Source organism: Pholcus phalangioides, unplaced genomic scaffold, assembly GCF_987345545.1.
Source record: "Pholcus phalangioides strain wild (caught in Gottingen) unplaced genomic scaffold, Ppha-v1.0 ptg000013l_1, whole genome shotgun sequence".
Taxonomy (NCBI): domain Eukaryota; kingdom Metazoa; phylum Arthropoda; class Arachnida; order Araneae; family Pholcidae; genus Pholcus; species Pholcus phalangioides.
In genome coordinates, this window is record NW_028301606.1 from 19,158,640 (window position 1) to 19,172,531 (window position 13,892).

The window sequence follows — 13,892 nt, forward strand, 5'->3', positions numbered from 1 at the left end:
TCCACTTGTGTTCGCCCCAGCTCCACATCTACACAGACCATGGATGCTTGACATACTACGTTGAGAGGAATCAAAAGAAAAGATAAGAAAAATGGTGAAATTCCTTGAACATCCTGAGAAGATAAGGGATCCGTCTACTCCAGCTCCTGTAACTCTGGTACCAGCGCCGTTAAGGAGATCACCGCGTCTTCACCCTGACAGTGGCACTGTTTGCAAGCGAGGAGCAGGATGAATCCCAAATCTAATTAATGAAGTCCCGGAGAAATTTTGAAAGATCTTGAACAGTGATCAAAAGCGAATTAGACTGAGTGTATTGAACTGCCCGGGCGCAATCGGGTGCTCTGCCCTTCCGTCATACAATCCTTTATCAATCAAATTTCTGATTGCGTCTTTTGCGATATGATTTTTTTTACAACTTTCTATGATTATTTATTATCCGTGCCCGTTGCACTTTGATTTTAACTTGATTAATTTGATTCTTCGATTTACATAATTTTTTTGATTTCCTTGCACTATATGTAATCTTTGACATATCAATAAATTTTGGTTTTACCGGAGATACTCTGGTCCCCGCCCCCCGGGGGGTTGAGCGACTTTTGCGCGTCCGGGGTCTATTACGTGTCTAAAATAAAATAAAAATAAAATCACGATTGACAATACATGTGATTAGGGTCTTGAATTTTCATCAGTAAACGCAATCGATTGATCTGTTTTCTTTTTTGACCTCTGAAGGGCTGAAAAATCTAGATGCTCTTCCTTTTGTCCACAAATATATATCTCTTTGCTCCCGTCTCCTGCTCTTGCCCAATTTCCAAAATCAATGAAGTCTTAGATAGCAGGGCTCAGTTACTTTTCTATCGTGATCGAGTTAGTGGTGGAGAACTACGTCCTTGCATATCACGTGCCGTCGATCATCTTGTTCGAGGAAGAGAATATGACGGATTTCTTTGTTCCGACCTCTGTAGTGACTAGCTCTTTTGTTATGCAGCAATAATTGGCTTCTGGGAATGTCAGGATTTTCTAAATTATGTTAGAATTCATTGGGTTGTGAGGAATTATTTTCTTTCAAATGGCAAGTGATTGTTCGGAAATGTTGCTAAAGTGATACTGCTTTGTCCTAGGGCATTTCGTCACATAATGCAGAAGTGTACCTACTTTCCCGCATACACATTTATCATTTGACGAGCGCTTAAATCGATAAAGGTATGCTGGTAGAGGACCATGCACTGTTGAAGTTGTAGACGAAATGTTTTGCCTGTAAAATTCAAACTATGGATGTAATTGAATGGACTAAGTAGCAAAATAAACACAGTAATTTTTGATACATTGCATCTTCAAGCTGGGATCCAGATATACAATGGATATACCTCGGTTTGTGAAAAAGTAGAACCCAGGGTGAAATTTTAATTACTAAATAATTTAGTAATTAAAATTAAGGAGCAGGTAACAATTGCCCGTTTCGTAACATATTAATCATTGATGACGCAAATCTGTGAGTTTCCGGGTTCATTTTCTTGTATACACCGAATTGTTGTCCCTAGTGTGGCCGCAACACTGCAGCTGGCCGTTTTAATGACCTTTGAACAGGGAGAAGCTGGCCAACCCTGATAGAAGCGATTGATTTTTGGGAGCAAAAAAAAAATCGCTACGAAATATATAGTTTTCTTGAACCATCAAACGTGCGTAAACTTTCTGGGACATGAGGCACTGTATATAACACTGCATATAACAGAAATACGAAAAATGCATTTGGCATCATAGTAACAGCCTCATGTAGCCTACCCATCAATTGTTGCGAGAGGATTTTCGTTTGAAACATCTGCTCTAAATACTAAAGAGCAACATACGTATATATCTATAGCTTCTAATTATTTTATTCCTGTCATATTAATGCTGGGTTTACGTTTAGTTATTAATTTGTAATGTTTATTTTTATCTTCAGCTCGGACCGCGGAAGACACACTTCCTGCCACAACAAGAACTGCCAAATTCCAGCCGACATGTAAGTATAATTATGAAGAATTTAAAAACTCTCAAATGGTTGTACGGGGTACAGTCGTGACGGTAAAGTGATGAATCGGTAATCATGCATAATCGCTAATTGTCTTGTAAAGTTTGATAAATTTCATTCGATGAGTTGAATTTTCTGAATGTTACGCCGAAACTAATATTTGGAAAGAAATGTCATTTGTCTCCTCAGGGAATCGAAGTCGGGTCCCCTTGCATACCGGACAAGTGAGGCTGCTACTACTACTAGTATTCTACCGTACATACATCTCGTATACAATTTTCTACGGAATTTCTAACGAATCGGCACCTGACGGAATGAGTGTTCTGAGTGTATGTGTGGCCCTAACGTATTTATGTTGCCGCTTGTTTTATGTTCGTGATGCCATCTGTCTTCCATTTGCTGAAGTAAAGATGGAAATTCTTTAATTTCCATGTTATGTCAGTATCGTGTTGTTGGTCTGCCTGCTCTCTGCGGAGAGACTTCGTCAAATGGGAGACCGGCTTGTGTGTGTATGTGTGTGTGTGTGCATTCGCACCTTGAAGCTGGAAGACCGCAGAAAACCAACTTCAGCCTACCACCACTGTGCCGTCAACAGGGTTCGAACCTGGATCCTCAGGATGAGAGTCCAGTGCAATGCCCACACGACCACACATCTGCCGGGCAAGGGAGGCTGCTGTCTCTACACTCAGCGCTTCGCGCTACTAATGCGTGCTTGCTATAAGGAATTGAACAGTGTGTCTCTGGTGCATTGGTTATCGTACTTGCCCGGTATGCAAGGGACCCGGGTTCGATTCCCAGAAGAGACAAATCACTTTTATTTCCAAATATTAGTGTCGGCATAACATCCCGAAAATTTAATTTCTCAGTACATTTCGGGCCGAAAAAATACTATCTCTCAAATACAAATTTCATTCGAATTATCATTCTTTTACTGGTGTATGTGGATAGTTCCCAAATAGTGTTGATAAGTTCGATGAATGCAGAAACTGTTTTCAAAAAATTTCACTTTCCCCCCCCCCCTTGTGAATTAAATAAAAGGAAAATAAGTGTTACAACGTTAAAAATATTTGTCAGTCTTTTGATGTTCGTTTCATCACTTAAATCATAATGTGCAACATGGTTTGAATTCATCAATCTAGTCGAATGAAGTTGGAACATGAAATGCCCGATAACTTTAATTTACTAAATGACGATCTACCATATTACTGGCTGGGGACATGCCCCCCCCCCCCCAAGGGTGGCTGATAGGGCTCGAGACGATTTTCGTCATTTTTTGTTTTTTCACACTATAAATGCATCATAAATAGGCCCGTGAAAGTCTGGTCTGGGTGGGATGCAAAAGATCCCAGCCTTGGGGCCCTGCTCCAAGATGTGGGGTCCATGGCTGGGGACTATAAATAATAATCGTGGTAAATGAGATGAATTCACAACATATGAGAAAAATTATCAAACCTACGGAGATGGTAGTTTTTTAACTAATCAGTATCACTGATTTTTTTATCACACTTACTGTAGTGAAGTCACAGCGAATGAAACTGCAATTTCTATTCCAATGCAGTCCTATGGAAACTGAACTGAGTCACGAACTATTTCTAAGACAAGTCGTTCGTCTTTGTTCTTCATGTTTGTTCGTATTGGCTGTTTTGGTCTCAAATGGTCTGATGTGATAATCTGATGTCAACAACTAGCGTTGTGAAACATTGAGATGAAAGTGAACTATAAACAACGACAGATTTCAAACCTGCGAAACTATAACTAGGGAACACCTTATCCTCTATTTTGTATGCTAATTAAAGTTTCGATTGTTTCATCAATTGGAGAGAGAAACTCTCGTATCACTCTCGGAGCCCGTCAAGCTCACTGGACGAAATTGGACATGCCTTGTTTACTACCGTTTTTAAATATCTGAACAACCTTAGCAAGCTTCCAGTCCCTTGCTACGATACCCCACATTTCAAAGAATGTTCTGATGTTATAAAATATGTGTCGCTCCAGAGGGCTTTTTGATCTTTTCATATACTGTGTGTGAAGTGTTCGTATATTATATTCAGAACTTCCAAACTTACGTTTTTTTCTTGGTTTCTTTTACTCGCGTACAGCCAAGAGCTCATCCGAAACCGCCGCTTCTACAACTAGAACTATCTACAAAACACCACCTTTATATAGTGAGTACAGCTGTGTAATATTTTATGCTTCTGTAATTGGACTTGTTATTCCGTTATACAAATTTATATAGATATACATACATATACTCATTTAATAAAATTCCGGATGCACCCGGGAGCCGGGGTGTGTCCAGTCCTTCAATGTGTAATATTTTCAATTTTTCATACTTTTGGTCAAATTTTCGGTCCCGTGATTTCAATGAAAAATACAAATACAAATACAAATACAAATACAACGCCACAACAGGCAAAATGCCCAACGAGGTGGCTGATAAAAAGATGCCCATAAAAACCAATATAAAAACCAAGATTAAAACGGAACCCGTCTAACGCAGAAAGTTGTAAAGTTGTACGCAGAAAGCGAAAAATTTCACACAAAAACAACGAGTGTTTCGCGACCAATAGACCAAGGGATGATACAAAATAATATTAAAGTGCTCTACGGAATTCTTTTTACGAAATCTCTGGTTCCCAATGTGTTTACTACATCATTCACCACGACATAAGCAAAAAATATTTCTGTATTTGATGTTGTTATTTTAATAAGGCATGTGTAGTAAAGCAGATGGTTCCTGAGTCTGGCCACACAAATAGCAACAGGCCTTTGAAACGGTACAATTATTCAATCATTACACTTCACTCATGGTTATAAAAATTGATGGCAGATGCCAGCGCTACACATAACACATATTTCACAGGCACAAACTTCATGTTAGATGCAGAACACGCACATTCCGGCATGTATACCAATTCGTAAGAAATACCGTAGAGGAATGTGTACGAGGTGCATACACGGTTAAGTAGTATTAGTTGCTTTCTTGATTAAAAAAAATGTTTTTTGTTTTGGAAAAGCATGCTTTCCTATGGGAGAAACCACTAAACAGGAAAGAACGGGAGGGAAAAAATAACTTCCTTTCATGGGTTTACGATGAAGCTTCACGATGATAAGAAAAGTTGAAAAAAACCGGGAGAGCTGCAATTAATTTCTTCCATTTGCGTAAGGACGAGACATCTCGTCCCTGATCGTTAAAGTGTTAAGATATACATCATACCAAAGGGTCATCGTATACGATTTCATTTTCTTGAATGGAATTGGTGGACATACAGGGTGATTATAATTAAAGTTCCCGTACTCTGAGTCATTTTCCTCAAAAACCGCTTATCTGAATACAGCCGAATTTTTAGGATATCTTCATGAGACGATGGGAGAGAAATTTATGAAGTAAAAGAAAAGTTCAATTTCTAGCCACTAGGTGAAAAAGTGACGCTTCTTCATTGAATTTTCCTTTTTCCCATGGGGAATATAGTGTATATACCAAGTTTCAATGAAATAGGTCCTCCAGAACGAGCGCTACCAGAGGTAAGCTATTCCGTTTATTAACAACACTATTAGAGGACAAACTTCCTGTGACACCACAACCTAGAATTTTTCCCTTACTAAACGATACTAGTGTTCCCTTGTCTAAGAGCAGTTAGTTGACGGTGTATAAATAACACATTCGATCATACCCCCGACACGAGCGCTTTTCCAATTAAAACATTTAAAAAAAAATCAAGTCTTTCTTCATAGCTCAAGCCCTGTGTGCTATCAAGAGCCCGAGTAACTCTTCTCTGCACCTTCCTCGACCAAGTCAAATGTCTCTCTGTAAATATAGTTTCCAGGGCGGTATTCACCGACATGGTCTAAACATTAGTCACAATTTTTTGATGAGAGATCGACACGAATTAGTTAAATTTAGGTTTTTAACCAATCTATATTGATCTCTTTTATCCAAAAATTGTGACTACAGTTTAAACCATGTCCGTGAATACGGCCCTTAACGGCATACTCCAATCCAGCAAGAAATAAGCTTAGGAAAAGAGGAAGGATCACTTTAGTACAGTGATTCCCAACGTGGGCGTTAACGTCCCCTGGGGAGCGGTAGAAGCTACGGGTATAACATAGGATCCTACGCGTTAGATTGCGTTGGGGGGCGATGGGAGAAAGAAATTTCTGAAGAAGGGGGCGTAGTATTCTAGTAGAACGCGAAAAGAAGTTTTGGAGAATCAAACCGAGCACTCAGTCTGCTTTTCCCAACCATTGCTGACCAATTTATCAATATTATATCAATATTATGAAGAAAGGGGGAACAAGAACAGATTCCTGTGAGATGCTCTTCTGTTAATTCTCAAAGCAATTACTTCAATGAGAGAAAATTTATTCATAATTTTTGAAGAATTTCAAAATCATATTTTATAGCATCATTTCAAAATACTGAACAATCAGTCAAACGGTTACAATTTTTTTAGATCTCACACCCCTACATATGACCTCATGCACACCTGGTTAAGAACCACTGATTTAAGCGATTGCATAAAATTTTAAACATTCTCTTCCATTAAGTGGATAAATAATGAATCCTTCAATTGATTATTCATTGCACCGGATCACTGATTCTTCATAAAATGAAGAAATTACTGATAAAGTAATATCAATCTATGTATTATCGAAGATATATATTTTTTTTTTGGTTCTGAGACTAATTGTTTGTCTTAAAAAAATTACTATATAATTCATTTTTTTGTTTTTATTTTCTCATACAGCCAAGACTTTATCAGAGACAATAACTGCAACTGTTACCAAAACCACTGATTTCTATATTACTCCATCTTGTAAGTTTTTTTCGTCAAACCGTAGCATATTTAATTTCAATCATTTGCTTTGCTACAAATGTTTAAAAAAATTTTGGCAACTTGTTTCAGTTTTTCACGCAGACTTACTTGTAGAGGAAACTGTCGCAGCTTGAGCACAGTGGACCTTAAAAAACTTGACATACTACTTCTGATACCACTGCATTTTGACTGATTACTTAGGAATGAGAAAAATTATATATAGGACCAGGGCGTGTTAGCCATTTTGGTTTTGCGTAGCGTCTGTTATATATATACTCAATAGACAGATAGATTTTCCAGGGTTTTTTTATAGATAAATAGAGGGGTAGCATTCTTAATTTCATTATAAAGAGACATAAAATTTAGATATTCGGTAAGAGAAGTTTATTTTTTTGAGTAATTGGTTACGAGTTTGTAGCTTTACGCCTAGAAGAAGATCGGGTAGATTTTTTTATTGTAGGGAGAGTACACTGACGTTTATAGAAAAGCATCGGATATTACAAAAATATAAGTATCTAAGTGGTGGAATTTCTATCCTTTGGAAGAGAGAGAGGGAGAGATGGAAGGAGTATAATAGCCATTAGAAATTAGCCTTATAATTTTCTTCTGTAGTGATAATATAGGTTTAAAGTTAGTCGAACAATCCAAATAGGTAGACCGGATCGTATAATAAGTAGCAATGAAGCAGTGAGTTTAGTAAAGGGAGACTAGAAAAGAGCGATTAAAAAATATTCAAAAAAATATAACTCATTCTCTGTAAACCTTTGATTTAATCTGTAGATAATGAACAAGAGATATCCATTGTAAAATTTAGCATTTACTAGAATCTGGTCCGTACTTGAACGATAGACTACCTCAGAAGTTCGTCAGAGCTGGGTAGATGCCCGAAATGGGCATGACTGTCGAGAAAGAATGGTTCATAAGAATCAACAATGGCTTTTAGAGGGTACACTTTGGTTGCCATGGTTCCTTAACAATGCGTCGTTTCAGACATATAAATGACTTTACAATCACTTATTTGTAACTTTTAAGCCCCCGTATATGAGAAATCCCTTGCAGCGCCGGGTATCATTCATAGTCAGTGTTAATGTTACATATAGGTTTATGAAGCATGAATTTCAATATCTAAAGGAAAACTGCTATGTAAAGAAAAACTATTATATTCAGTTTTAGTAGACCATTTGCATGAAACCAGTCTCTAGTTTTTATCATGTCAGAATTTACTGCATTCTGAAGAGAGATCGATAAGATGTAACCGACTAAAAAAAATCATTGCATCATCAGCAAACGTGCTCATCTTGCCACTAATTTTGAGATCGCATGAATCATTTAAGAATACAATGAAGCACAGGGGACCAAGAACAGATCCCAGAGGTACTCTTCTGTTTACCCTCTAGCAATTACTTAAATGAGAGAAGATATATTCATAATTTTTAGAGTTTAAAAATTATATTTTATCGCATCATTTCCAAATCTTTAGCTATCAATCAAACTGTTACAATTTCTTGGATCTGGAACCCCTTAAATATGCTGTCGTGTACACCCATTTAAGAACCACTGATCTAAGCGATTTCACAAAATTTTTAACGTCTCGTTCCTTAAAGTGAATAAATAATATAATTACTTCATTTTGTTAATCATTGCCCCGGATCACTGATTGTACATAACATGAAAAATTTACTGATATAAATTAATCTATGTGTTATCGAAGAAGTTCCTTTGGTTCTGAGATGAATTGTTTGTCTTGAATTTTGTTTTCCTTTCCTCATATAGCGGAACGTTCATCAGCGACTCTGACTCCTCACACAATCAGGACTTTGTATACACCACCTAGTAAGACTCTTCGTCAAACACTTACACGTTTCATATTCAATCATTTGCTTTTCTGTACAAATGTTTAAAAAATTTTTGACAATTGTTTCCACTCTTCCACTCGTAGCTTCTCACGAAAACTTAGTTTTAGAAAAAAACTGTTGTAGGGGTTGAGCACAATTGATCCTTAAAAAGCTTCAAAACCTCTCTTCTGTGGACACTCGAGCGACGAAAAAAAATATCAGTAAAGGAGGGTTCACCGTATCCAGAGGGGTTCCTGTTTAAGGGGGGTTTGTGCACGCAAATCTGTGTCTAACTTTGTTCAAGTTTTTGTTCTACCCTGTACTTGAAATATATTTAAAGTTTTTTAATACAAACTGCTGGCAAGCAGTTATATATGCTAATTTTTCCCACTAAAATGCTTTTTCCTCGAAACTAATTTTTTTGTTAGATTAGATTTTTTGTTAGAAAACTTTTTCTACGAACACCACTCAATAAAATTGCTCGAAAATTCGTGTGTCTTTCGACACTATGGTGTTACATACTTTAATTGAAGAGCTGTTATTAAATTTAAAAAAATCCTTTGACACAAAATATAAGTAAATTTTGGTGATTTTTAAAAAAGTTGCATACTATATTGAAGTTAGTTTTTGAGAAATAAATAAATAACAATTAAAATCTTAAATGCTCATGTTAAGTTGTATAAAAGTATTCACAGAATTTGTGAAAAAAATTTGAGTGCCTAAAGTGAATAAAAATTTTTTAAATGTTTCTTAAAGAATGGAGATTTTTGCAGAATATAGAGAACTTCAAGAATGGAGCATTGGAAGCCAAGATCGTGAACCAACCCTTCTCAAAAATGAATATAATATAAATAATTTAAGAAAAAAATAAATGCAAATCAACAAAAAATAGACGAAATTTCAGAACCAAAAATGTGTGAATTAATGAAGATAATAATTTCAAAACTAATAGAAATTATAACCTTATGATAGGAATAATCAATTATGAAAATTTAGAATAGATGAATTAAAAATGATGAGAAAAAAGAAAGAAAGCGTTTGTACAGATTTTGTTAAAATTTTACTTTTCTTTAAAAGTTAGCACCATGTGGAGGAGAAAATGACGATGCTCGCGTTAGGCTCGGCCAAGTCAATTTCGGACAAGTGGTTAAGACACTGCGAAATGTATGAGATATTTTGCAAGATATGCTAATGATAAAGGAACGGCAATTGAATTTTTCCCCTCATAATCGGATATCATGTGCTGAAACCGTTGATATCCATTCAAGCGGGGCCGACTGTAGAGAGGTGAAAATTCATTGATTTAGTTCCAGTAAATGCATGAATTTTCTTTTTCTTCGATACATAAAATTTTTCTAGAAATAGTTTAGAGTATAAAAAGGTTTGACTGCATGTCCTTCTCCAGTGTCGAAGTCGCTTACCTGACGGTAGCCTTCGTGATCGTAGACAAGCATGTTACCAATGCGCTACTTGCGCTCCTATTCGTTATACCATATTACCCCACATCTCGCGGCATTCCACGAAACAGCGATGAAAATAGCCTTTTCTCCTGGCATGCTAAACGGCTTGCCAGAAAAGACAACTTGTTTTATTGTTTAGATTTTTTTTTAACTTCAACATTTTTGATAAAGCTAAGTTTAATGTTTTTTTCCGCTTAACTTTTTTCAGCTGCAACAGTAAAAGCCACTGAAACTCCAACTATAGGTGTTACTCCACCAAGTAAGTTTATCCAAACTGAAATAAATTCAAAAATCTCATAATTAGGCATGGTGATATCATGTTTTCAAATGTAATATGACCAGTGTTAATATTCAGCGAAAAACAAAAAAAAAAGGTAGGTTTAGATGAAATCAAATTAAAATTTTATCTTTGAATTTTCTATTGATTTTTAAAACTTCACTCCTTTGTTTAATAAAGAAAAACTATTCAGTTTGAAAAAAAAAAGTGCATTTTAGTAAATTACGCACTTACCAAATTTTATTTTTTATTTTTTGCCCCTTTATACCTGCTTTTTTCAACTTCAACTTTCATTTTACTTGATTTCACTTAATTTTTTTCGGGCAATTTTTCTTATTTTAAATTAATAGATTGGCTTTTTAAATTTGTTTTTCATAGTTATGCTAAGCATGCTTCACCCATTGACACCCTGATGGTTTTTCATTAAAAATTTTATTTACAGCTACATCGACTTCTTGTAAGTATTTATTTTATTGTTATGATATTCATCATGATTTTTTCCGGTAGATTTGAATAAATAATTAATAAATCATAAAATTTTAATAATTTTAATAAATAATTGTTAGGGAAAGAAATTTCATTTACTCAGTAGAAGAAATCATTTGTCCAGAGTAATTTCTCTTTAAAATGCGTCGGTGCTACAGTTCTTTGAAAATCAGAGTAATGAATTAGTAAATTACGAATTTTTTTTTTGGAATTTTTGTTCAGTTTTTAATGACGAAAAGACCTTTAAAACTATGTACCTACTATTAACTTTCGGATTGCCAGTCCCACGATCTACCAACTGCGGACCTACCTTACAGCGGATTAAAATTAGGTACCGTAACCGTTTCTGAGAGTAAATTAGGATAAACTCATGCGTTAGGCATAGCAAATATGTGAAATTCTTTTTGAAAATGGTATTGATATATTTCAAGATGATGTGAGATATGTTGCCATAAAAAAGCCATCAAAATTTTTTTATTGTTACTATTCTATTTTTTCAAATTGGTGAAAAGTAATAACCCATAGGTGAGGGTCACTTTGCACTATCATATTCATAGTCATTATTTTTTAGCAAGACATTGTTTGGGAGCACCGTTGGCCCCCCTTCAAAATTTATCGTGTGACCACATAGTACACGGAAACTGACAGGAAATGGATTTTTCAGACTTGAATTTAGAAAAATTATGGAAATTCACAAAAGTGTAGCACATCTCATTTAACATGTACGAAAAGTAACAAATATAAATGAAATTTGGTAGTAGTTTATCAAAAAATAAGAGACAAGTAATATTCGTTTTATAATAAGATCGATATGAGCTACATTAAGCCTTAAACAAAGTAAAACAACTACTTTGGGCTGTTTTACACGACTTTTTAGGTGGTGCAAAGTAAACGCCCCGGTTTCGCTGAGAATAAAATTACTATTGATAATATAGTAATAGCGAATAGTGAGAAGACAACTGATACGAGTAACTATTATAGCTAGAAATAAAAACTGAAACGTCAGTGAGAACCGATGCCATCAAAAGCATTGGATTTAATCACGTTTTTTTATAACACAAATTAAACATTAAAAAAAAAATTTGCATGTGAAGATGGATATAACTTACATCATCTTGGCTGGAAAAATTTCCAAGAAATGAATTATTTTTTCACATAAAAAAATTAAATATTCGAAAAAAATGATTTACTGTCATTTATATTTTTAATGACTTTTTTGAGCATCAAACATGCAAAAGCATTTTTAAAATTCCAAAGCAAATATGAATGTTCGGTGTCCGACAGGGTTACACACCAAAATATACGATATTTTCAAAGAAGCATTGGCTTTTAAGTATAATGGGAATTTTCTTGGGCTATTTCGTTTGGCAGAATTCAGTCAGTAAAAAGTAAAAATTTGTGAAGTAAAACTTATTGTTAAAACTTAAAGATGAAAAATCTTTTTTACGTAATTTACAAAAATTAAAATTTATTCTTACAATTTTTTGCGTCTTTCTTATTTTAAGATATTTTGGGTAAATAATAAAAAGGCACATAAATATGTTCTCTTATTTGTCTGTATATCCTCCATTTATTACTTGATTATTTATATCCGTAAATGCAATTAGATGATGATTCTGATATGCTTGAAATCGATGATATTTTCTTTGAAATGGTATTGAAAAGCAAGTCACAAAACTGTTTCAGGACATTTATTTATTCTCTTTTACCATATAGCTTCTTCGGAGTTATACATTGAATAATTTCTATAAATTCTGTTACTTTTGTAGTATTCCATATTATATGTTTTGTTACATTTCTTGCCTGATTTGTGCAGGTTCACCTAGGAGCCCTGTAACAACATGCATAACGGGTTATTTACCAAGTAAGTTCGTTTCCATATTTTGATCAATAAACAATTTCTGAAATTTGTTGAAAAAGTTATTTATTATTTCAATATTTTTGTTGATAAGAAAAATTTACAAAAATATATATTTTTTCAATTATTTTAAAGTTCTTATAGTTTTGATTAATATTAGATATTTTTAGCTCGATAGTTAAAAGTCCTCTCAGACTCACTTGTCTTTTATTATTTTTTGTTCTTATATGCATAGTTTAATGCACACCATGAAGTAGGAATATTTAGTGTATTCAGTATTATACAATAAATATTCCTACGGGCCCACGCAATAGGATACCCCACTTAAACGAATAAAATCCTTCCGGCATAAAAATTTCTCCCATAGAGGCAATGTAAAAGTTTCTTACTGAATATATGATAATTTCAACGAATTTTCCCCACCACACCAGAGTTGAACGTTTCCATCGCCTCCTAGCCATTGTAGGCCGTCTGGCGACTTACAGATCACCAGGGATGGTATGTGAAGGGGGATAGACAAGTTTGGGCATGTGTGTGAGTTGTGTAGTGTATGTATGCGTAGAGAATGAAAAGAGCCAGAAGAGGACTGTTTACAATTATTTGCAAAATGAGTGCTCATCGAGATAAAACACAAACAACACTGTCGAAGGAATAAAGGGGAAAACCCAGAAAGGAGGGGGGTTGGGGGTAGCTGATGTTATGCTATCCAAAAATCCCAAATATTATAAAATTTTACACAATTGAGAGACGCCAATCGGCAATATTTAGACAATGCAAGATGAGTTCATGCCAAAATTTGGTGCCCGTAAACCCAGTCAGCAGCACAGACACTGTGGGACTACTACACCAAACACCCAACTCTGGTCATATTGCTATATTGCAATTTACTGCCATTAATGAAATGGGCTGGAAATTGAAGCGCTGTCTATCGGTGGTCGCCTCAAGCTCGTTAGGGAAAATATCCTATCTATATCCTCCCTCGGATTCGAACCGGGGACCGCAGCAGCATCTTACCACCACGCCACTCGGGCGTGACATCAGTCATATAATTGTAACGACTCTATTTTTCCAGTATGGACATTTTTACTAACTCTCTGTGACCTTATGTCACATAATGTGTTTTGTTTGTTTATACGTTGTGAAAAGAA

The 13,892-nt window shown here is 35.2% G+C and overlaps 1 protein-coding gene across 1 annotated transcript in view; it reads left to right on the forward strand.

The window, feature by feature from the left end:
• The window catches only part of LOC149078731 (uncharacterized), a 146,881-nt gene that overhangs the window by 68,445 nt on the left and 64,544 nt on the right, over nt 1–13,892 (forward strand). The window contains exons 38-43 of the mRNA XM_089240455.1: nt 1,943–2,002; nt 4,111–4,176; nt 6,760–6,828; nt 8,602–8,661; nt 10,332–10,382; nt 12,703–12,750. Of these exons, the coding sequence (XP_089096581.1) occupies nt 1,943–2,002; nt 4,111–4,176; nt 6,760–6,828; nt 8,602–8,661; nt 10,332–10,382; nt 12,703–12,750 (354 nt within the window). The remainder of the gene's footprint in view (nt 1–1,942; nt 2,003–4,110; nt 4,177–6,759; nt 6,829–8,601; nt 8,662–10,331; nt 10,383–12,702; nt 12,751–13,892) is intronic.